Below are 21,503 nucleotides of genomic sequence, written 5' to 3'. Positions count from 1 at the left end.
CTCTGATTATTTTTCTCTTAAAAGTATCTCTTTGGCATTACCCACCTCTGAGTTTTCTTCTGTATTCCTAGTCGTGGTTTCTCAATTTCCTTTGAATCATTCTCTTCCTATGAGTATCCGTTAAATGTTGGCCCTTGGAGTTCTGTCCTTGGCCTTTAACTATTCCCATGCTGTATGGCATCCCTGGACTGTATCATCCATTATTGGGACTTTAAGTACTGCCTTGGTTATGGATGACTTCCAAATCTCATCTCTCTCTCCTGAGCTCCAGATTCCCGTTTCCAATTTCCCACCAGATACCCCACAGCAGGTATGTTCCTAACAAGTGAGCAGCCAGGGCAAGAGTATTCACACTCCTCTCAAACAGCCACTTTTTGGGCTGCTCCTTGGGCTTAGGGGTATTGCACAATGGTAGTGAGGTCCACCATCAGGATGACCTATACAAGAGGTGTATCTTTGGGCCTGAAGTGGACTCAGGCCATTTGGGAGGGGATTTGGGAATCCCAGAAATATGAAATATAGCAGGTCTGAAAGTGGGGGCGTGAGCTCTGGGTAGTCACGTCCCTTTAGTCACAAAGAAAGGCTTTGTTTAGAGTTCCAGGGAGGGGCACTTGGGTGGCTCAGTGGTTGAATGTCTGCCTTGGGCTCAGGTGGTGATCCCGGGGTGCTGGGATCGAGTCCCTCATCAGGCTCCCCATGGGGAGCCTGCTTCTCCCCCTGCCTATGTGTCTTTCTCTGTGTCTTACATGAATAAATAAAATCTTAAAAAAATAAAATAGTTCCAGGGTGAGGGCCATCTAAAGCCTGAGGTCTAGGGCAAGGCCCCCAATTTCCCAAGTGTAAGGAATTTAACTGCTCCCACACTACCTTAAACTCATTCACAGATCTGAATTTATCATCTACCTTTTCCCTCTCTTCTTTTACTGTCTATACAACCTCTTCATCCTTTTCTATTCCACATCTAAGCAAACAGCACTGCCAATCTTTTGCTTTAGTCACGAATCTGGCAGTTGATTTATCTCCTAAACATCTTTAGGATTTGTCTGTCCTCACTTCATCAGCCCCACTTGCTAGTGCCTTATTATGGCTTCTCATCATTTGTCATCTGGGCTCACTTCCACCAGTTTTCTTTCAAGTCCATTTCGGAGGAGTAAACCTTGTCAATTTCCGCGTAATTTAGGTTTAGGGTGGTAGTGGGAGGGTGGAGGAGGGAATGGTGGTGCTAGAAGGCTCTTTTATCTAATGCTAAGCAAGGCTTAAGTGACTCCAGAAGTATAATCTTCTAGCCACCAGCATCAGGACCCCCTGAGGAGCTTGTTAAAATGCAGACTCCCAGATGCTACCCCAGACTTAACTGAATTAGACTCTTTGTGAGACCTAGAATGTGTATCTTTTTTTTCTCTTTAGAATGTGTATCTTCAACAACCTTTGCTGGATGCCACTGGATTGTGGTTTCTGAAAGAACTTAATGAAAGCAACTTTTCTGTGCTCATGTCAGGAAGAGAAACAATACTCTTCTCAGAGAGAATCTTTGTGGCTCTCCAGATAACCAGCACTAGAGAAAGAAGAATGAATACATAGTTTAGAGAAAACAATGTTACCCTTTAGAATTCTGAATGTCTCTGCCACACCAGTTAGGCCAAATGAGCAACTCAGTAACGCTTAAAAACATTAAAAAAAAATGGGGCGACTGATCCCTCCATGAAGCCAAAGTTCAATACAAGAACAATACACTGTATTTGCTAAGCAAAACAATTCAATAGTGGAATTAGGGCAGTTGATCTCTTTTTCAAAGTTTAATGGCTGACCAAGTGGGGCTTCTGATCTTACTAAAAGTCTTCCAGTTTGAACTCTGGGCAAAGTCTGTTGAGGTGGTCTTAGGGACAGTTCTTTCATTCAACAGACACACATTTTAGCATCTACTCTTGGCAGGCACTGTGCAAGATGGTGGGATTACGGTTAGGTATAACCTTCAGTTGACTTCTGGGCTACAGCAGTGCTTGCGGTGGAGAAGACAGATGTGGGTGTGTCCAGATTGGGTGGAGGCTGGTGGCATCAGAGGTAAAAGAATTCACCTGAGGCAGAACAAAGGTGATAGAAGTTTATTGAATTTCCAGTTAGCTGGTCAGGAAAGCAAAGGAGAGACTGTCAGGAGGCAGTGTTGGGCTGTAGTTTAGGAGGTGGTGAGGAGGGATGGGAACATGGAATTTTCGTGTTTGGGTACCTGTGCCCGGTTGCAGGTAGCCCATTCCTCAGCTTAGGTCTATGGCTATTTTCAGGTGGGTCGCCTAATGAGTCTGTTTGCATTCAGTCCCCTGGTCACTGTGGGCACCTCTGCCCGACTCAGGTTTCCAAGTGCTTATTATGCCTGTTGCCTAAAAGTGGCCTCTACAACTAATTCTCCTGGGAATCTTAAAAAAAAAAAAAAGTTATTTGGCCTGGAGTATAGAATCCTAACCAAAAAAAAAAAAAAAAAAAAAAGACACAAGAGAATTAATCACCCCTTTAGGAATGCCAATCAGGTTCAGGTGCACATTTCACAGCAGTTTTTTTTTTTTTTTTTAAGCTATCTCAGGTTCATCTCAAGCCGCACAGCTGTTCTGGAAAAAAACAAAACAAAACAAAAAAACAGAAGGTAGAGTTAGGATTCAACCCTGAGCTTCACACCCTAAGGGCTCCCGGATCTGGAGGGTGTAAAGGATCGACTGTAAAGACCTTTAAGATAATACAGGCATGGGATCCCTGGGTGGCGCAGCGGTTTGGCGCCTGCCTTTGGCCCAGGGCACGATCCTGGAGACCCGGGATCGAATCCCACATCGGGCTCCCGGTGCATGGAGCCTGCTTCTCCCTCTGCCTGTGTCTCTGCCTCTCTCTCTCTGATGATGACTATCATGAATAAATAAATAAAATCTTTAAAAAAAAAAAAAAAAAAGATAATACAGGCCGGTGATCCTGGAGACCCGGGATCGAGTCCCGCATTGGGCTCCCTGCATGGAGCCTGCTCCTCCCCCTGCCTGTGTCTCTGCCTCTCTCTGTGTCCCATGAATGAATGAATGAATGGATGAATGAATGAATGAATAATAAATCTTAAAAAAAAAAAAATACAGGCCGGGGTCCCTCCAGACTTAAAACTGGATCTCTCGCGATAAGGGAAGGGTGGGGAGTCCCCGCAGAGGGAGCTTTTACAGAACTCCTCCCCTTACTTCGCAGAGCCACGTTCGTAACCGCCCTGCTGCCCGCGCAGGGATTCCCAAGCCGGGTCTCGGGCTTTCCCGCGATGACCTCGCAAGCCCTCCAGGTCTCCAATTCCCCAGGACGCCGCTCGCAGAGGCCCCGGGGAACGGCGTCCCCCCGCGCACCGGGAGCGGGGGCGTCCGGCCAACGCTGAGCCCCAACGCGCCGGAGCCCACGCGCGCGGACGGGTAACCGCGAAGGGAACCTTTAATCCTTTAATCCGTCGCGGGGCCGACTCCTTGCGTCCGCAGCCGCGGCTGCCGGAGTCGACGAGGCCGACGTCGCCGGGCGCCACCTCCTCCCCGAAGTCCTCCAGGCGACAGTCCTCGGCGACAGGCCTCGGGGGCCTGGGGGGAGGGCGGGAACCGGCGCAGAGCCCCGTGCCCGCGGGCGGGAGGGCGCGCCCAGGATCTTGATCCCGCTCGAGCCTTCCCGGGAGCTCCGCCCCGCGCCGCCGGCCCTCGGGGTTCCAAGGCGTCGCGCCGGAAGTGACCTCACGACGGCGGCGTGGAGACGCGGGGCGCTTCCGGCCGCGGCTGCGGGGGTGGGTGTGGAGGAGCCCGTCGAGCCTCCCGGTGTCGGCGGGTGCGTGGCGGGCCCCGCTGGGCGCGGCGTGCGGAGGCAGCGCTCGGCCGGCGTGGAGGTGGGCGCGAGGGGGCGGCGGGGCGGCGGGCGCTGGCGGGAGGGGGCTTCCGGGGCTGCCGGGCGGCTTTGCTTTTGGCTTCGCGGTTCCAGGCCTCGTAGAGGTGCCTGGAGGCGCGCGCGCGGGCTGGGGGCCGGGTGCGGGGCGCTGCCTCGGGGGGGGGGTGTGGTTGGGGGGGCAGGTCGAGGGCCGCAGGAGCGTGAGCGCGGGGGCCCTCGGCTTCGCCCGGGCACGGCCGCGGCAGCTCGCCCACTCTTTGCTCCTTGCCCGGTGTCGCCCTGCACAATGGAGCGCGGTGGCTCGGAGCTGCGCGCGCCGGTGCCACGTCCCTGAGCCGAAGCCCCTGCGGGCGGAGGTGTGTTGGGGGGGTCTCAGGCGCAAGGGCGGCTGAGGACGTGACACCGGCCAGGTTCGCGGCTTCGTGATTCTTTCCAGGTGCAGGCGCTCTTTGTGTGATAACCGAGTGAATTTTTATCAGTAGTAACCGGCTCGTCGAATGGCTTGTGCAAGGCGGGGCACAGCGCTTGGCCAGTCGGTTTTCAATGAATCTCTCCCAATTCCAGACCCGGGAGGGGTCCCCGCAGCCCTCTCCCGCGGTTACGGATGAGGAATCAGTGGTTTTTGTTCTCTCCCCTCTCCACAGACTAAACCGATCGCGGGTCTGCTGCCCTATACAGGTCTTAACTTCCATCAGAACAGAATTGTCTCTGAGCAGGTTAGTATTGCACCTGGAAACCTCAGGTGGATTCTAGTTTTTTTTTTTTTTTTTTTAATTATTTTTTAAAAGATTTTATTTATTCATGAAAGACACATACACAGAGGGGCAGAGACACAGGCAGAGGGAGAAGCAGGCTCCCTGCAAGGAGACTGACGTGGGACTCGATCCCAGGACCCCGGGGTCAGCCCTGAGCCAAAGGCAGACGTTCAACCGCTGAGCGGTTCAACCCAGGCTTGATTGATTGATTGATTGGTGAATGGCAGATTAGATGTACTCAATTCAAAATTCCTGTTTGTTTCTCTGTAGGGAAGGAAGATGGTTACAAGTAATGAACTTTGTGACTACTAAGAATTTTTTTTTTTTTTTTTTTTTTTTTGATAGGCCTGTGGGACTAGCAAAGTGTGTTTCAAACTTTTTTTGACCCAGGACCAACAGCTGGATACATTATTACATTATGACTTAATGTGCTCCCAGCATGCACAGGGTACACACACACACCCCTCCCAAAGGTTTACCCTTTCTGCATAGGATGCTGGTTTACATTTTCTATTTCATTAAAACAGAAAAAGTTGATTGTAACTCACCAAATTGACTGCTAATGTGTCTGACCGCTAAAGAACTGTAGTGTAAAAAACAAAGGACTGGAAAATGTTTAAAGTGTTTGTGGGGGGAGGATCCCTGGGTGGCTCAGCGGTTTAGTGCCTGCCTTTGGCCCAGGCAGGGCCTGATCTTGGGGTCCCGGAATCGAGTTCTGCCTTGGGCTCTCTGCATGGAGCCGTTCTGCCTTGGGCTCTCTGCATGGAGCCTGCTTCTCCCTCTGCTTGTGTCTGCCTCTCTCTCTCTCTGTGTCTATCATGAATAAATAAGTAAAATCTAAAAAAAAAAAAAAAAGTATTTGTGATTCCTGAGGTGCTGTAATTAATGCAAAGTAGAAAATGTGTCATTTTTCTGTTCTTAATAGCCAGAGTAGCAGGGTTGCTAGAGTTATAAATTCTGCCAGAAGAGGACATTCAAATGATATCTCAAAGGAATAGAATGAGAGTGTGTCGAATTTTAGTAAGGCATCAGTTAAAGTCTTTTATGATGACCTGGTGGGTGAGTTAGGGGATTTTGCCAGATTGTGGTGAAATTGGATGGAATCATGGTTTTGAGCACCTATGTCTGGAGGGGTTTGATTTATGGGTACAACTTGCAGTTGGGATTCTGCCGAGTTGAGTCTGTATCCCTTTTCTTTATATACAGTATTTACAGCCTATCTGGAAGGTGTGCTTACCAGATTTGTTGCCTTTATGAAGTGGAGAGAGAATCTGGTTAATCTCAAGATTTGCCTAGTGCAGTTTAATGAAATGTAAGGGTCATATACATGTCAGAAATTTCAGTTGAGTTAAAAAAAAAAATACGGGGATCCCTGGGTGGCGCAGCGGTTTGGCGCCTGCCTTTGGCCCAGGGCGCGATCCTGGAGACCTGGGATTGAATCCCACGTCAGGCTCCCTGTGCATGGAGCCTGCTTTCCCCTCTGCCTGTGTCTCTGCCTCCATCTCTCTCTCTCTCTCTCTCTCTCTCTCTGTGTGTGTGACTATCATAAATTAAAAAAAAAATGCAATTATATAAGTTAATGAAGGTAGAGATGTGACTTAGAAGGGGTTCAAGTGGAGTCTCAGTCGTCGGAATCAGTGATGTGGTTAGGCTTTGAGAATTGAGAATCCGGTAGCCCGGGTGGCTCAGGGGTTTGGTGCCGCCTTCAGCCCAGGGCGTGATCCTGGAGACCCAGGATCGAGTCCCACGTCGGGCTCCCTGCATGGAGCCTGCTTCTCTCTCTCTGTGTGTCTCTCATGGATAAATAAATTAAAAAAAAAAAGAGAATTGAAAATCTAGTACCTGTGGTAGTAGATTGCTTTAGGAGAATGTAGAAGAAAGGAAGGTTGACCCTAACACTGGCTGGCTCCATCCTGGAGTATTAGCTTTATGTTTGGGTACTCTACAGAAGTAAATTAATTTTGGGATAGAATTTAAAAGGAGTTGGATTTGTTAAATTTTCAAAAGTGATTTTTTTTTATTGGCTGTCCAAAGATACAGTGGAGTTGCTTTGGCATGAATGATTCTTTTTCCCTCGTCACTCAGGTCTCAAAATTTTTTGACATGTAAATATTAACTTTAAAAAATAAATGCAAAGTTATCTAAAAACACTTTTTTATTTTTATTTATTTATTTATTTATTTATTTATTAGATTTTTATTTATTTTGATAGTCTCACACACACACACACACACAGAGGCAGAGACATAGGCAGAGGGAGGAAGCAGGCTCCATGCACCGGGAGCCCGACGTGGGATTCGATCCCGGGTCTCCAGGATCGCACCCTGGGCCAAAGGCAGGCGCTAAACCGCTGCGCCACCCAGGGATCCCCCTAAGTACACTTTAAAAAAAATATTTTATTTATTTGAAAGAGTATAAGCAGGAGGAGTTGCAGAAGCAGAGTGAGAAGCAGGACTTCCTACTAAGCAGGGATCCCGATGTGGGGCTGGATCCCAGGACCATGGGATCGTGACCCGAGTTGAAGGCAGACACTTACCTGGCTGAGCCACCCAGGCGCCCCTAAATCACACAATTTTATTTATTTATTTATTTAAGTTGGCTCCATACCCAGTGTGGGGCTGGAACTTAGAGCTTCAAGATCAAGAGCCAGATGCTCTACTGACTGAGCCAGCTAGGTGCCCCCTGATGTTTTTAAAATATATTTTTTTAAAATATAAAAAAAATTGGAGAGAAAGAGAAAGCACACGTGGGGGCTGGGGAGAGGGAGAAGCAGACTCCCCTGCTGAGTAGGGAGCCTGATGTGGGACTTGATCCCCGGACCCTGAGATCATGATTTGAATCAAAGGCAGACACTTAACTGGGCCACTGAAGTGCCCCTAGCTTTTTTTTTATATTAAAACAACCCTTTAGGGTATGTATAAATGGTGTATTATGTTACTTGAATTTAGGATGTTAAACCAATCTTGTATTTTGGAATGAGGGCCCCCCCCACCTTAGTAATGGTGTGTATATTAATCCATGTTGCTGAATTTAGTTTGCTAATACTTTGTTAAGGATTTTCGTGTCTGTTCATGAGGGATACTGAAGTTTTCTTATGATGTCTTTGACTTTAGTAACAGCAATAATACCCTCATAAAATGAGCTGGAAATGCTGCTTTCTCTGTTTTCTGAGTTTGTATAGCATTTTTTATTTCTCTTATGTTTGATAGAATTTACCAGTGAAGTCTTCTGGGCTTAGGCTTTTTTTTTGTGGGAATATTTTATTTTATTTTATTTTATTTTATTTTATTTTATTTTATTTTATTTATTTTATTTATTTTATTTATTTTATTTATTTTATTTATTTTATTTATTTTATTTTATTTTATTTTATTTTATTTTATTTTATTTTATTTTATTTTATTTTATTTTATTTTAAATATTTTATTTATTCATGAGAGACAGAGAGAGAGAGAGAGGGCAGAGACACAGGCAGAGGGAGAAGCAGGCTCCATGCAAGGAGCCTGATGTGGGACTCGATCCTGGATTTCCAGGATCACACCCCAGGCTGCAGGCAGCACTAAACCGCTGCGCCACCGCTGCTGCCCTGTGGGAATATTTTAAATTACTAATTCAGTTTCTTAATTTAAGATTCATTTATTTGAGAGAGCATGCAGGTATAGGGAGAGGGGCAAAGCGAGAGGGAAGGAGAATCTCAAACGGACTCCTCGCAGGGCATAGAGTCAGAATGGGCCCTGAGCTTGAGATTATGACTTGAGCCGAAATCAAGAGCTAGAAGCTTAAACGAAGAGCCACCTAGGTGCCCCACTGTTTTTTTTAAGTTTGTTTATTTATAATCTCTACACCCAGCATAGGGCTTGAGCTGAGGACCTCAAGATCAAGAGAGTCACATGCTCTATTCACTGAGCCATCCAGGCACCCCTCGAATTCAGTTTTCTTTTTCTTTTTTTTTTTTTTTTTGATTGATTGATTTATTTATGATAGAGAGAGAGAAGCAGAGACACAGGCAGAGGGAGAAGCAGGCTCCATCCTGGGAGCCCGACGTGGGACTCGATCCCGGATCTCCAGGATCGCACCCTGGGCCAAAGGCAGGCGCTAAACCTCTGTGCCACCCAGGGATCCCCGAATTCAGTTTTCTTTACTTGATATAGGACTATCCAGATTTTCTATTTTTCAGTCATTTTTTGGTAATTTGTATTATTCTGGGGGATTTGTCTATTTCATACTTTTTCTTTTAAGACTTATCTATTTATTTTAGAGAACAAGAGTGCACGAGTGGGAGGGGGAGGGAGAGGGAGAGAGAATTTCAGGTGAACTTCACGCTGTGCTCGAGGCTGGTTCTCAGGACACCAGCCAAAATCAAGGTTGGTTCTCAGGACCCCAGCCAAAATCAAGAATCCAAGGCTCACCTGACTGAGCCACTGAGGCACCCTAAGTGGGGTTGTGTTCGAATAAAACTTGATTGGTAGTGGGCCCTATTTGGCCCATGGGCTATAGTTTTCAGACTCCTGTCCTAGAGTAACACATATTAGGATTGAAAGTCTTTGATTGATAATCCAGTTATGTGGGCTGATCAGGTTTATGAAAGTGTGGAAATTGATTCCCTTGCTTGCATATTTTTGCATAACGCTAAAGATATGTGTTTCAGTTTGAAAATTGGGACTTCATTTCCAAGATAGAATTTGTAGCTTTTGTAGTTGCATTTCTGTAGTTTTGTTTGGGTGAGAATCAAAGTGGCTGTCCCATAATGATTTTCTAGGGTTATAACTCAAGTTCCCTATCTGGTCAATATTTCTTTTTTTTTTTTTTTTTTAATTTTTATTTATTTATGATAGTCACAGAGAGAGAGAGAGAGGCAGAGACACAGGCAGAGGGAGAAGCAGGCTCCATGCACCGGGAGCCCGATGTGGGATTCGATCCCGGGTCTCCAGGATCGCGCCCCGGGCCAAAGGCAGGCGCCAAACCGCTGCGCCACCCAGGGATCCCCCTCTTTTTTTTTTTTTTTTTTTAAGATTTTATTTATGAGAGAATTTCTTTTTTTTTTTTTTTTTAAAGATTTTATTTATGAGAGAGAGAGAGAGAGAGAGAGATACAGGCAGAGGGAGAAGCAGGCTTCGTGCCGGGAGCCTGACCTGGGACTCGATCCCGGGACTCCACAATCAGGCCCTGGGCTGAAGGCGGTGCTAAATCCCTGAACCACTGGGCTGGGCTGCCCATCTATCTGGTCAATATTTTTGCTAAAAGGAGACATTTGAAATAAAATTAACTAATGATAAAAACTATATTGATTATCTCAATCTTCACAGTGGTTCTGTGAGGTGGTGGTATGATTGGTGTTAATTACCATTTTATAGTTGAGACAATTGAGACTCAAATTAGGATAATTTGCCCAGGTCATGGTAACGGAAATGGTGAAGTCCAGAAGTGAATGTGAGCCTATGATGCCTGACCTCAGAGATCTGTGCCCTTTTCACTATGCTGATTTTTATGGAAGATCTAGAATTAGTACTTGGATTGTACTAGATTTTTTTTTGGTACTAGATTTTTTTTTTTTAATGATTTCCACCAATCTCAAAATTTTGATTAAGCAGGTTTCTAGGTAAATGTGTGGAAAAATATCTGTTTTTTTCAGAAGCCTGTAACTAATCACTTACTCCTCTTCAGCTGTTGATTGTCCTTAGTGGACCAGAGTTTTTCCTTGGATCTGAATGATGTCTTTCTGATGTGGCAGATGAAATGGTAGTTGATTAGTCTGTAATTGGCAAGTTGTTCTTTTGTGGTTTATGAATTATTTTGGCAACTGCCTCAGTTGCACTATGGGTGGAAGATCATTTAGGGATACCTGACTTTGTTATCTGAAGACTTCTTATAAGGGAAATACAGAAAAGTCTCATCCTTAACAAGGAAAAAGTGATAGTTTAGCATTTGAGCAAAATAGTCCATAAATACTCTAGGGCTTCCGTGTAATATGGTCAGCATAAATGGGTACATTTGCCCCCACAAATACAAAAATGTTTAATTCTTGGGACTCCTGGGTGGCTCAGCAGTTTAGCCCCGGGAATGATCCCGGAGTCCTGGGATGGAGTTCCGCATCGGGCTCCCTGCATGGAACCTGCTTCTCTTTCTCTCTCTCTCTGCCTATGTCTCTGCCTCTCTTTCTCTGTCTCTCATGAATAAATAAGTAAAATCTTTTAAAAAAAGGTTTAATTCTTTATTTATAATAGTTCCCCCACCAAAGTGGAAATAACCCAATTGTTTATCAGCAGTAGGATGGGTGAATACTTTGAGGCATATAGAATACTATGTAGCCAGAGAAAGAATGAACTAACTATTGCTGCTTGTAACAACAAGGATGAATCTCACAGGTATAATATTGAGCAAAAGAACTTAAACCTTGGTTCTTTATGGAGAACCTTTATGATTCCATTTACATGAAGTTCAAAAACAGACTAATCTTTTGTGTTAGATGTCAGAATAGGGATCCCTGGGTGGCGCAGCGGTTTGGCGCCTGCCTTTGGCCCAGGGCGCGATCCCGGAGACCCGGGATCGAATCCCACATTGGGCTCCCGGTGCATGGAGCCTGCTTCGCCCTCTGCCTGTGTCTCTGTGCCTCTCTCTCTCTGTGACTATCATAAATAAATTAAAAAAAAAAAATTAGATGTCAGAATAATGGCTGCTCTTGTGGGGACACAGTGGAATCTTTTCTGATGTTTGAAGTATTCGATGTCTTAAATGGAGGTTATATTGGTGAATTAGTATGCAAAAATTGATTCAGCTGTACACTTAGAATATGTAGACTTACTATATATATTATACCTTGATAGAAAAGAAGTAAGTACACAAAGAAGAGTAGAAAGCCCTTCCCACACAGACTAAACACTGCTTTTATTTTATTTTTAAAAGATTATATTTATCTATTCATGAGACACACACACACACACAGAGGCAGAGACAGAGAAGCAGGCTCCATGCAGGGGGCCTGATGTGGGACTTGATCCTGGGACTCCAGGATCATGCCTTGGGTAGAAGGCAGACACTAAACCACTGAGCCACCGAGGCGTCCTGAATAGTTACTTTTTAAAAAGCTTCTATTAATGTAGAAGTGGCAGTCCACATTTTGAAACTATTAAAAATTGGGATGCCTGGCTTAGGGATTGAGAGTCTGCCTTTGAATAAGAGTGTGATCCTGGGGTCTGGGATCAAGTCCCACATCAGTCTCCTGCAGGGGGCCTGTTTCTCTCTCTGCCTGTGTCTCTGCCTCTCTCTCTCTCTCTGTCTCTCTCTCTCATGAATAAATAAATAAAATCTTTAAGAAGGAAGGAAAGAAAGAAACTATTAAAAATTCTCAGTTATTAACAATATAAACTTGAATGTATGATATCAGTGTCTATTTAAAATTATAGTTGACAGGGATGCCGGGGTGGCTCAGTGGTTAAGCATCTGCCTTCAGCTCAGGGCATGATCCTGGGGTCCCGGGATCGAGTCCCATGTCGGGCTCCCTGCATGGAGCCTGCTTCTCCCTCTGCCTGTGTCTCTGCCTCTCTCTCTCTCTCTCTCTGTGTGTGTGTCTCATGAATAAATAAATAAAATCTTAAAAAAAGAAAAAGACCAGCTGGGATTTTTATCAATATTTGTGTTTGATCTGTAGATCAATTTGGAGAGAATTGACAATGAGCCCTTTGCCTTACAAAGGTGGTGCATCTTTCCATTTATTTAGGTCATCTTAATTTTTCTCAGGGGTCTCGTATTGTTTTCATTATAGAAATTCTGCACGTGTTTCATTAGATTTAGTCCTAAGTACCTTATGTTTTTTAATACTATCATAAATAGTATTTAAAAATTTCATTTTTTTGTTGCTATTGTAAAGAATACAGTTTATTTTAATTCAGCATGTATCCTGTGACCTTGCTAAATTCTAATAGCAATTTTTTATTTGGTACATTTCTTAGGGTTTTCTACATACAGTCAATTGTATGGCTATAAATAAAGACCTTTTTGGAGAGGTGCCTGGGTGGCTCAATTAAGTGTCTACCTTTAGCTCAGGTCATGATCCTGGGGTCCTGGGATTGAGCCCCACCTGGGGCTCCCTGCTCAGTGGATAGCCTTCTTCTCCCTCTCCCTCTGCTTCTCTCCCAGCTTATGTGTGCAGTCTCTTTCTCTTTCAAATAAATAAAATCTTAATTTTTTTTTTTTATGAGGTGCCTTGTTGGCTCAGTCAGTTAAGCGTCTGCCTTTGGCTTGGGTCATGGTCCCAGAGTCCTGGGATTGAGTCCCACACTGGGCTCTCTGCTCAGTGGGAAGCCTGCTTCTCTCTCTCTCCCTTCTATCTGCTGGTCTGTTCATTTGTACACTCTCTGTCAAATAAAATCTTAAAAACAAAAGTCATTTATGTAGTTCTTTTCAATATTTGTGCTTCTTTCTTTTTTGTTTTTAGATTTTATTTATTTACTCATGAGAGATACTCTAGAGAGAGGCAGAGACATAGGCAAAGGGAGAGGGAGAAACAGGCTATCCACTGAGCAGGGAGCCCAGATGTAGGACTTGATTTCTGAACTCTAGGGTCACACCCTGAGCGGAAAGCAGAGCTCAACCGCTGAGCCATCCACGTGTCCCTATTGTGTTTATTTCTTGTTTTATTGCAGAGTGGGATGTACAGTGTAATGTTGCTTAGAAGTGGTGAAAGTGAACATCCTTGCCTTGTCCTTAGTCTTGGGTAAAGGATTCATTATTTCAGCATTAATATGGTGTTATCTGTAATTGTTTTGTAGATACCACCACTACCCTTCTTGATATCATGAATAGGTGTTCAGTTTTGTTGGATTATCTTTATGCATTTATCTAAGATTTTATTTTTAAGTAATCTATATCCGATGTGGGGCTTGACCTTAGCCCCAATATTGAGAGTCGCATGCTTTACTGACTAAGCCAGCCGGGCGCCCCTATCTTTCTATATTTATTGATATCGTACATGATTTCCTCATTTATTTTGTTAATGCTGTAGAAGACATTGATTTTTTTTCTTTTTTTGATTTTTTTTCAATTAAACTTTTTATTTGAGATAATTGTAGATTTGTATGCACTTCTAAGGAATAATACAGAAAGATTTCATATACTTTTCCCAGTTTTTCTCATTGATAACATCTTCAAAAATTATAGTACCGTGTCACTACCAATCAAAGAACGGAATATTCCCATTACTACAAGGATCCTCCATATTGTCCTTTTTTTTTTTTTTGAAAGATTTTATTTATTCATGAGAGACAGAGACAGAGAGAGACAGAGAGGCAGAGACATAGAGGGAGAAGCAAGCTTCATGGAGGAAGCCTTACACAGGACTCCATCCTGGGACTGCAGGATCATGCCCTGAGCCAAAGGCAGAGGCTCAAGTGCTGAGCCACCCAGACATCCCCTTAATGTCCTTTTATTTTTATTTTTATTTTTTTAAAGATTTATTTATTCATGATAGACACAGAAAGAGGCAGAGATACAGGAGGAAGGAGAAGCAGGCTCTATGCCGGGAGCCCGACGCGGTACCTGATCCCGGGACTCCAGGATCGCGCCCTCGGCCAAAGGCAGGCGCCAAACCGCTGAGCCACCCAGGGATCCCCTTATTGTCCTTTTATAGCCATTCTCATTTTCCTCCTGCCTCCATCCCTTCCTAAACCCTGGAACCACTCATCTCCATGTCTTTAGTCATTTCTTTCTTTTCAAGATTTTATTTATTTATTTATTCATGACAGACACACACAGAGAGAGCCAGAGACACACAGGTAGAGGGAGAAGTAGGCTCCCAGATCTCCAGGATCACACCTTGGGCTGAAGGCGGTGCTAAACCGCCAGGGCCACTGGGGCTGCCCTCTTTAGTCATTTCAGGAATGTTAACACAAATTGAATTATACAGAATGTACAGAATGTAATTTTTGGGAGTTGACTTTTTCACTTTTTCTCTGTGGTATGGATATACCACAGTTTAAGCATTCATCCATGGAAGGTCATGTGGGTTTTCTAGTTTGGGGCTATTAGTGTAAACTTAAGTCTTCATTTCCCTCGGATAAATGACCAGTGGTGCAGTTGCTGGGTCATGTAGCAGTTGCATGTTTATTTTTTTTATCGATTGCCAATTAAAAAAAAATTTAAAAAAATTTATTCATGAGAGAGGGAGAAGCAAGCTCCATGCAGGGAGCCTGACACGGTTCTCGATCCTGGGTTGAAGGTGGTGCTGAACAGCTGAGCCACTGGGGGCCCCAGTACATGAATCTTTAAGAAAAAAAAAATACTACACATTCTGTCACATCCTTAATTGAAGTAATAAAGTATGAAAAATAAAACTTGAGGGCGCCTGGGTGCCTCCCTTTGGCTCAGGTCGAGTGCTCAGGGTCTTAGGCTCAAGCCCTGGAGCAGGCTCCCTGCTCACTGGGAGTCTCCTTGTGCCTCTCCTTCTCCCTCTGCCCTCCTCCCAGTTGTAAGGTCTTAGATCTTTAAAAAAAAAAAAAAAAGTTTATTTATTAGAGAATCTGCATGCACACAGGATGGAGGTGGGAGAGGGAGAGAAAGAACCCCAAGCAGACTCCCCACTGGGTGCAGAGCCCTGTCTCACAACCCCAGATTCTGTCCCACGACCCTGAGATCGTGAGCTGAGCTGAAATCAGACGTTGGATGCTTAATGGACTGAACTGCCCAGACGCCCCCAGAACGTGCATTATTAAGCAACACCTGGTTCAGAGCCTGACCTAGTTTCTGCTGAATTTAATGAAAGGTTTGTCTGTTTCTCAAGCTGTGTGTGGCTCCTTCTCTCGACAGTGGCCTTACATCAGAATCATGGCTACGGATTGGCTGGGCAGTATTGTGTCCATCAACTGTGGAGATAGCTTGGGAGTCTATCAGGGACGAGTGTCCGCGGTGGACCAGGTCAGCCAGACCATTTCTCTCACCCGGCCTTTCCACAATGGAGTGAAGTGCCTCGTGCCGGAAGTCACCTTCAGGTGAGTGTCTTCGCTGAGTTTTTCAGATCTAGTCTGGTGGTCTGTGGAGCTTGAGCCTAGGTCCAGTTGCCAGTATTCTCTTGCAGAGGACTGCATCTGAGTAGTCTTGTCAGGGGTGAGGTTTTATAGTCTTAACTCTTACAGGCTAGCGGCTGTTTTCAGCGTAGACTTTATGTTCGTCATTAACTTTTAGCTAATAGATCAGGGTTTGTGAAACCTTTTCCTAATCTCTGTCAAACACTCAATATTCTTAATTAAAACAGTCAAATTCAGAATCATCTATTTTCTTAGGCTTTTATTATTTGTGTTTTATTGATCTCTCCCCCACCACCACATAAATGTATCTCTCTTTGTAGATTTGTATTATAATTTATCTCTGGAAGCACACTGTCGCCAGTAGCTGACGTCTGTAGTTACAGGAATGTAGTTTTCTTAGTTTTTGAGGATCTCAAGTTCAGTGGCCTTCACATCTCTATTTTCACCAGTTTTTCATAAAAATCTCCCTTTCTTAGGTTAAAACAAGAACAGTGGCAACAAACAACTGTCAGATAAGCGCTTCCTTGACTTTCGGAACAATACCTTCATTTAATCTTTTCTGTAGGAGTATCCATTCTTAATTTCTTTCCCCTTCTGAAGTCTCAATAGAAGACATACCCTTTGTGTTCAGGGCTACCCTTATCCCATATGCTTTATATACTCTCCTTTTTGGTCTCCTTTTTTTTTTTTTTTTTTAATTTTTTAAAAAATTTTTATTTATTTATGATCGTCACACACAGAGAGAGAGAGAGAGAGAGAGAGTCAGAGACATAGGCAGAGGGAGAAGCAGGCTCCATGCACCGGGAACCTGACGTGGGATTCGATCTTGGGTCTCCAGGATCGTGCCCTGGGCCAAAGGCAGGCGCCAAACCGCTGCGCCACCCAGGGATCCCTTTGGTCTCCTTTCATACCGTTCTCAGTCTCTTGTGTCTTCATTTTCAACCTTCATACCTGTTTTCCTCTTTGCATTTTTGTGAAGCCCTCCCCAGCCTTCCCCCACAGTTCACACACTCCTGCACACCCATACCCACCACGCCTTGTGTGAGCCATCAGCTGTTGCCCTGTCATTTCCCTTCTCTTTATATATACCATAGTTCTTTCCAGAGCAAAATAGTCTGCTTTCATTCCCTTTGTGGCCTCATTCTCTAGTCTTTCCTTACCCCACTTTTCAAACTTCACCATCTTGTTGAACTCACTCTTGCCAAAGTTATAAATGACCTAATAGCCAAATCGAGTTGCAGTATCTTAATTTGAACCTTAATCTAGATGCTCCCTAACTATTGAAGTTCCCTCTTTTAGTTTCTCTGTTGCCTCTTTGGGTTTTCTTTTCATGTATTCCTCCGTTCCTTTACATCCACCTGACATGAGGCTCAATCTCAGGACTCTGGGCTCATGACTTGAGCCAAAGTCAGAGAAACTTAACTGACCAAGCCACTCAGGCTCCCAACAATAGGTCTCTTTAAAGGGCAGTGTTGGTGCCTGAGCCTTGTCCTTAAGTGCTCTACCACCTTTCCTCATTTTTGCCTCTATTTCAATGAAATGAAGCCCTGCCATTAAGAGGTACAGACTTCCAGTTATAAAATAAGTAAGACATAAGGATGTAAAGGACAACATAGGGAATATGGTCATTAATATAAAATAACTTTCAGGGTGCTTGAGTGGCTCAGTCAGTTAAGCATGGCTTTTAGCTCAGGTCATGATCCGAGGGGGTCCTGAGATTGAACCCTGTATTGGGCTCCCTGCTCTGAGGGTGGGGACTGCTTCTCCCTCTCCCTCTGCCTACAGCTCCCCGTTTATGCTGTCTTTTTCTGTCAAATAAATACAATCTTTAAAAATATATATATAAAATAACTTTCTATGGTGACAGATATCACTAAACTTTTTGTGGTGATCATTTCGTGGTATATATAAATATCAGATCACTATGTTGTACACCTGGAATTAATATAATACTGTATGTCAACTATACTTCAATTAGGGGGAAAAATTACAGCTCTGCAAAAGTGTAACTGGTTGCTATTGATCCCAATTTCATCATTTTTATCACTCTCGTGCTTTGTCTTTTTTACATTGCTTGTGTTATTTTTTAACGTGATGAGATATCCATAACATATAGTTTATGTTTTGACCATTTTTCAGTATACAAATCAGTGGCATTAAGTATGTTCACGTATTGTGCACCTGTCACCACTATCCACCTCTAGAACTTTTCCATCCTCCCACACTGAAACTTCATACCCCATTAATACTAACTCTCCAATCTCTTCTTCCTCTAGCCCTAAAAACCACTTTTTTACTTTCTTTCTCTGAATTTGACTGTTTTAGGTATGTGAGATCATTTAATAATTGTCCTTTTGTGATGGTGTATTTTACTTAGCATAATGTCTTCAAGGTTCATCCATGTTATAGCATGTGTTAGAATTTCTCTCCTTTTAAAGGCTGAGTAAGTAAGTACTTCGCTGTATGTGCTGTGTTTTGTTTATCCATTCATCTTACAGGGGGCACTTGGGTTTGCACCTTTTGGCTATTATGGAGAATGCTGCTATGAATATTGGTGTGACACTTACATAGGCAAGTTTTGAGACTTGGACTCTTGTGTATTTCAGGGCAGGTGACATTACGGAATTAAAAATTCTGGAGATACCAGGTCCTGGAGAAAACCAGCATTTTGGAGACCTTCATCAGACAGAATTAGGCCCATCTGGTGTTGGGTACCAAGTGGGTATCAGCCAGAATGGCATGGGCAAGCTGGTGAAGAAGCCATCCTCTTCCAGCAGTGCTCCTCAGAATATCCCTAAGAGGACAGATGTGAAGAGTCAGGATGTTGCCATTTCCCCACAGCAGCAACAGTGCTCAAAGAGCTATGTGGACAGGCACACGGAATCCTTGAGTCAATCCAAAAGTTTCCGCCGTCGGCACAACTCTTGTAAGTTGGATCAAGTTGAGATTTCTTCTTAACCTTGTGTTTCAGGGCTATAAGCTCTTATCCACTGCCATTCTTTAAACAAATTCTTTATTACTCCAGTAAAAATGGATGCTGGCAGAGCTTCACAAAAATACAGCATGGTTGTCTTACTGCAGGGCTTGTCTCTCAGGATATTAAGGGAAAGAAAATAAGCTGTTAGAGACACCAGCTCCCTGCCCTCTCCTTCCACTTAACTTCCTTCAAGAAAAAGTCAGTGACCTGCCTCAAGTTCATATAGATGAAAGCCATTATTGTCTTTAATCTGGTGACTGATGGAGGTAGTGGTGTGTGAGTTGAGTCTGCACTTGGCCATTGCTGGGGATTCTTGAATAACTTGTGATTTGACTCCCATCCTCAAGAAAAGAGGAGAAGGGACTCGCCTGCACATCTCTGTGATCAGTTTCTGACAGACTACAATTTTAAATTTACTGTATTCACTGTCCTTACTGACACATCAAGGAGAAAATGTATGAGTGTATTGATTGCCCAGTTTTGTTTGACACAAATTTTTGGATGCCATTTACTCACTATGGAACTAATTAGAATTAATTCACTAGAATTTGGTATGCTCTTTAACATATTCACTAAAATAATGGTATAAGAGTGAATTATAACAGATTCACTAGATTCACCAGTACCCTAGGATCATGACCTGAGCCGAAGGCAGATGCTCAACCATTGAGCCACTCAGGCGGTGCCTCCCCTCCTTTTTTAAAGATTTTATTTATTCATGAGAGAGACACAGAGAGAGGCAGAGACATAGGTAGAGGGAGAGACAACTTTCATTAGTAATTATTTCCTACATATTTTTTCTTTCTGTTGTTAATGTCTTACATTACTAAGGTAAATTTGTTACAATTACATTATTATTAATTAAAGTCTATTTCATTCTGATAACCTTAGTTTTTATCTACTGTTCCCATTGTAGGCTCCTGTCCAGCACAACACCTTATACTTAGTAATCATGTCTCCTCTTGTCCCTGGTGGTTTCTCAGACTCTTATTGGTTTTGGTGACCTAGACTATTTTGATGTACTGGTCAGGTATTTTGTAGAATATCCCTCAATTGGTATTTGATGTTTTTCTCATGATTAGATTGGGGTTATGTATTTGGGGGAAGATGACCACGGCGATATTATTTTCATCATGTCATATCAAGGTTATGTTATATCAACATGGTTTATGACATAATATTGACCTTGATAACCGGGCTGAGGGAGTGTGTAGGTCACATTTCTCTTGTAGAGTTCTCCCCACCCCCTTCTATATTAGGAGGAAGTGGACTGTGTGCAATCCACATTTAAAGAGTGGAAAGTTATGCAGGTATCTGCATAAATTGTTTGGAATTCTTCTAAACCAGAGATTTGTCTCTTCTCTCCTATTTACTTATTTATTTTTTATCAGTATGGACTTGTAGGTATTTATCTTCTACTTTGGGTTATAATTCATCACTGCTTTATTTCAGTGCTCAAATTGTTACTGCTTTGGCCACTGGGAGTTGTTTTGGTTAGCTCCTGTGTTCCTTTGACATTCCCTCATTATTGTGGGTGGGTTTTTCCCTAGTACTTCTTTACTTTCTGGCACTACAAAGATGCTCCACGTTTATCTTCTGTGTTTCCTACTCTAACCCTAGAATCAGCCGTATCTCCAAGGAGCCTTGTTTCTTTTATTAGAGAATAGTATTGCAAGCCACTGTCTGGGTGCAAGGTGTGCTCATTTTTACTGGGTGTTGCCTTTTCGGCTGACAGAGCAGGGAAATAGGTATATGTATGCTCACAGTGTATGTACATGTATCTATTACTATTTTCCTGTGTAACTTTCATTAAGCTAAATGTGAGTTCATACTGATGATGTCTCTAACTGGAATCCATTACTACATTGTATCATTCTAGCTGCTTCCTTGTTTTATTTGTAACTTCTCACTTCAACAGCGAGAACCTGTCTCCTACCATCTGCCATTGGCTTAAATGATTCAGTTCTAGTATGCAGGTATAGCACTATCAGAATTACCAACCTTAAAAAAAAAAAAAAAAAAAAAAAGAATTACCAACCTAGACCCTCAACCCCCTTCATTGACTTTTCTTTTTTTTTTTTTTTTTTTTTTAATTTTATTTATTCATGAGAGACACACACACACAGGCAGAGGGAAAAGCAGGCTCCATTCCATGCAGGGAACCTGACGTGGGACTCCATCCCGGGTCTCCAGGACCACACCCGGGACTGAAGGTGGCGCTAAGCCACTGAGCCACCCGGTTGTAACAGATTGTTTTGTTGCATTCTGCCGTCCATCCTGGGATCCTCCACCTCAGTCATCTTTTTTTTTTTTCTCTTTTAAAATTTTGCGTACATTAAGGCATATTCTTTGTGCTCTAAAGTTTTGTGGGTTCTAACAAATACAGTGTGTTGTTTCTATCATTATAGTATTGTACAGATTACATTTCACCATTTCCCCTTTTTCCTCTGTGACCTCTCCCCCACCTCAGCAACTACGGATCTTTTCACCATCTCTGTAGTTTTGCCCTTTCCAGAGTATCACATAATTAAAATCATGTAGTATGTAGCCTTTCAAGACAGGCTTCTTTCATTTAACAACATACAATTAAGATTAACTTGTGTCTTTTTATGGCTTGATAGCTCATTTCCTTTTAATGCTGAATAATACTCCATTGTGTGGATGTTTCAAAGTTTGTCTATCTATTGAAGGGCATCTTACTTGCTTCCAATGTTTGGTGATTATGAATAAAATTGATATAAACATTTGTGTGAGGGTTTTACGAGGACATAAGTTTTCAGATCAATTGTGTAAATACGGGATCCCTGGGTGGCGCAGTGGTTTGGCGCCTGCCTTTGGCCCAGGGTGCGATCCTGGAGACCCGGGATTGAATCCCAC

General features: G+C 43.5%; 1 protein-coding gene and 1 long non-coding RNA gene across 6 annotated transcripts in view; one reads left to right on the top strand and one right to left on the bottom strand.

Annotated features, from left to right (window-relative positions):
- Positions 1 to 1,621: 1,621 nt before the first annotated feature.
- On the bottom strand, positions 1,622 to 3,428 carry LOC102154351. Of its 2 annotated transcripts, XR_005381881.1 has the most exons (4): positions 3,204 to 3,427; positions 2,502 to 2,600; positions 2,225 to 2,411; positions 1,622 to 2,075 (listed from the first exon to the last, which is right to left on the bottom strand). It is a non-coding gene; the product is annotated as an uncharacterized LOC102154351 (long non-coding RNA). The 2 variants fall into 2 exon arrangements; XR_005381880.1 differs by lacking the exon at positions 1,622 to 2,075 and having other exon boundaries at positions 2,088 to 2,411; positions 3,204 to 3,428.
- The window catches only part of EDC3 (enhancer of mRNA decapping 3), a 54,069-nt gene continuing 35,845 nt past the window's right edge, over positions 3,280 to 21,503 (top strand). For 2 of the 4 annotated variants that reach the window (XM_038580986.1, XM_038580983.1), the window contains exons 1-4: positions 3,748 to 3,877; positions 4,521 to 4,592; positions 15,432 to 15,613; positions 18,256 to 18,575. In XM_038580986.1, the coding sequence (XP_038436914.1) occupies positions 15,450 to 15,613; positions 18,256 to 18,575 (484 nt within the window). In that variant the 5' untranslated portion in view covers positions 3,748 to 3,877; positions 4,521 to 4,592; positions 15,432 to 15,449. Of the gene's footprint in view, positions 3,423 to 3,747; positions 3,878 to 4,520; positions 4,593 to 15,431; positions 15,614 to 18,255; positions 18,576 to 21,503 lie in introns of those variants that run through there. The other 2 variants (XM_038580985.1, XM_038580984.1) reach the window with 2 other exon arrangements.

The sequence above is a fragment of the Canis lupus genome, chromosome 30, assembly GCF_011100685.1.
Source record: "Canis lupus familiaris isolate Mischka breed German Shepherd chromosome 30, alternate assembly UU_Cfam_GSD_1.0, whole genome shotgun sequence".
Classification (NCBI taxonomy): Eukaryota; Metazoa; Chordata; class Mammalia; order Carnivora; family Canidae; genus Canis; species Canis lupus.
Note: the sequence above shows the minus strand (reverse complement) of the source record. Positions and strands in the feature narration are given on the sequence as shown.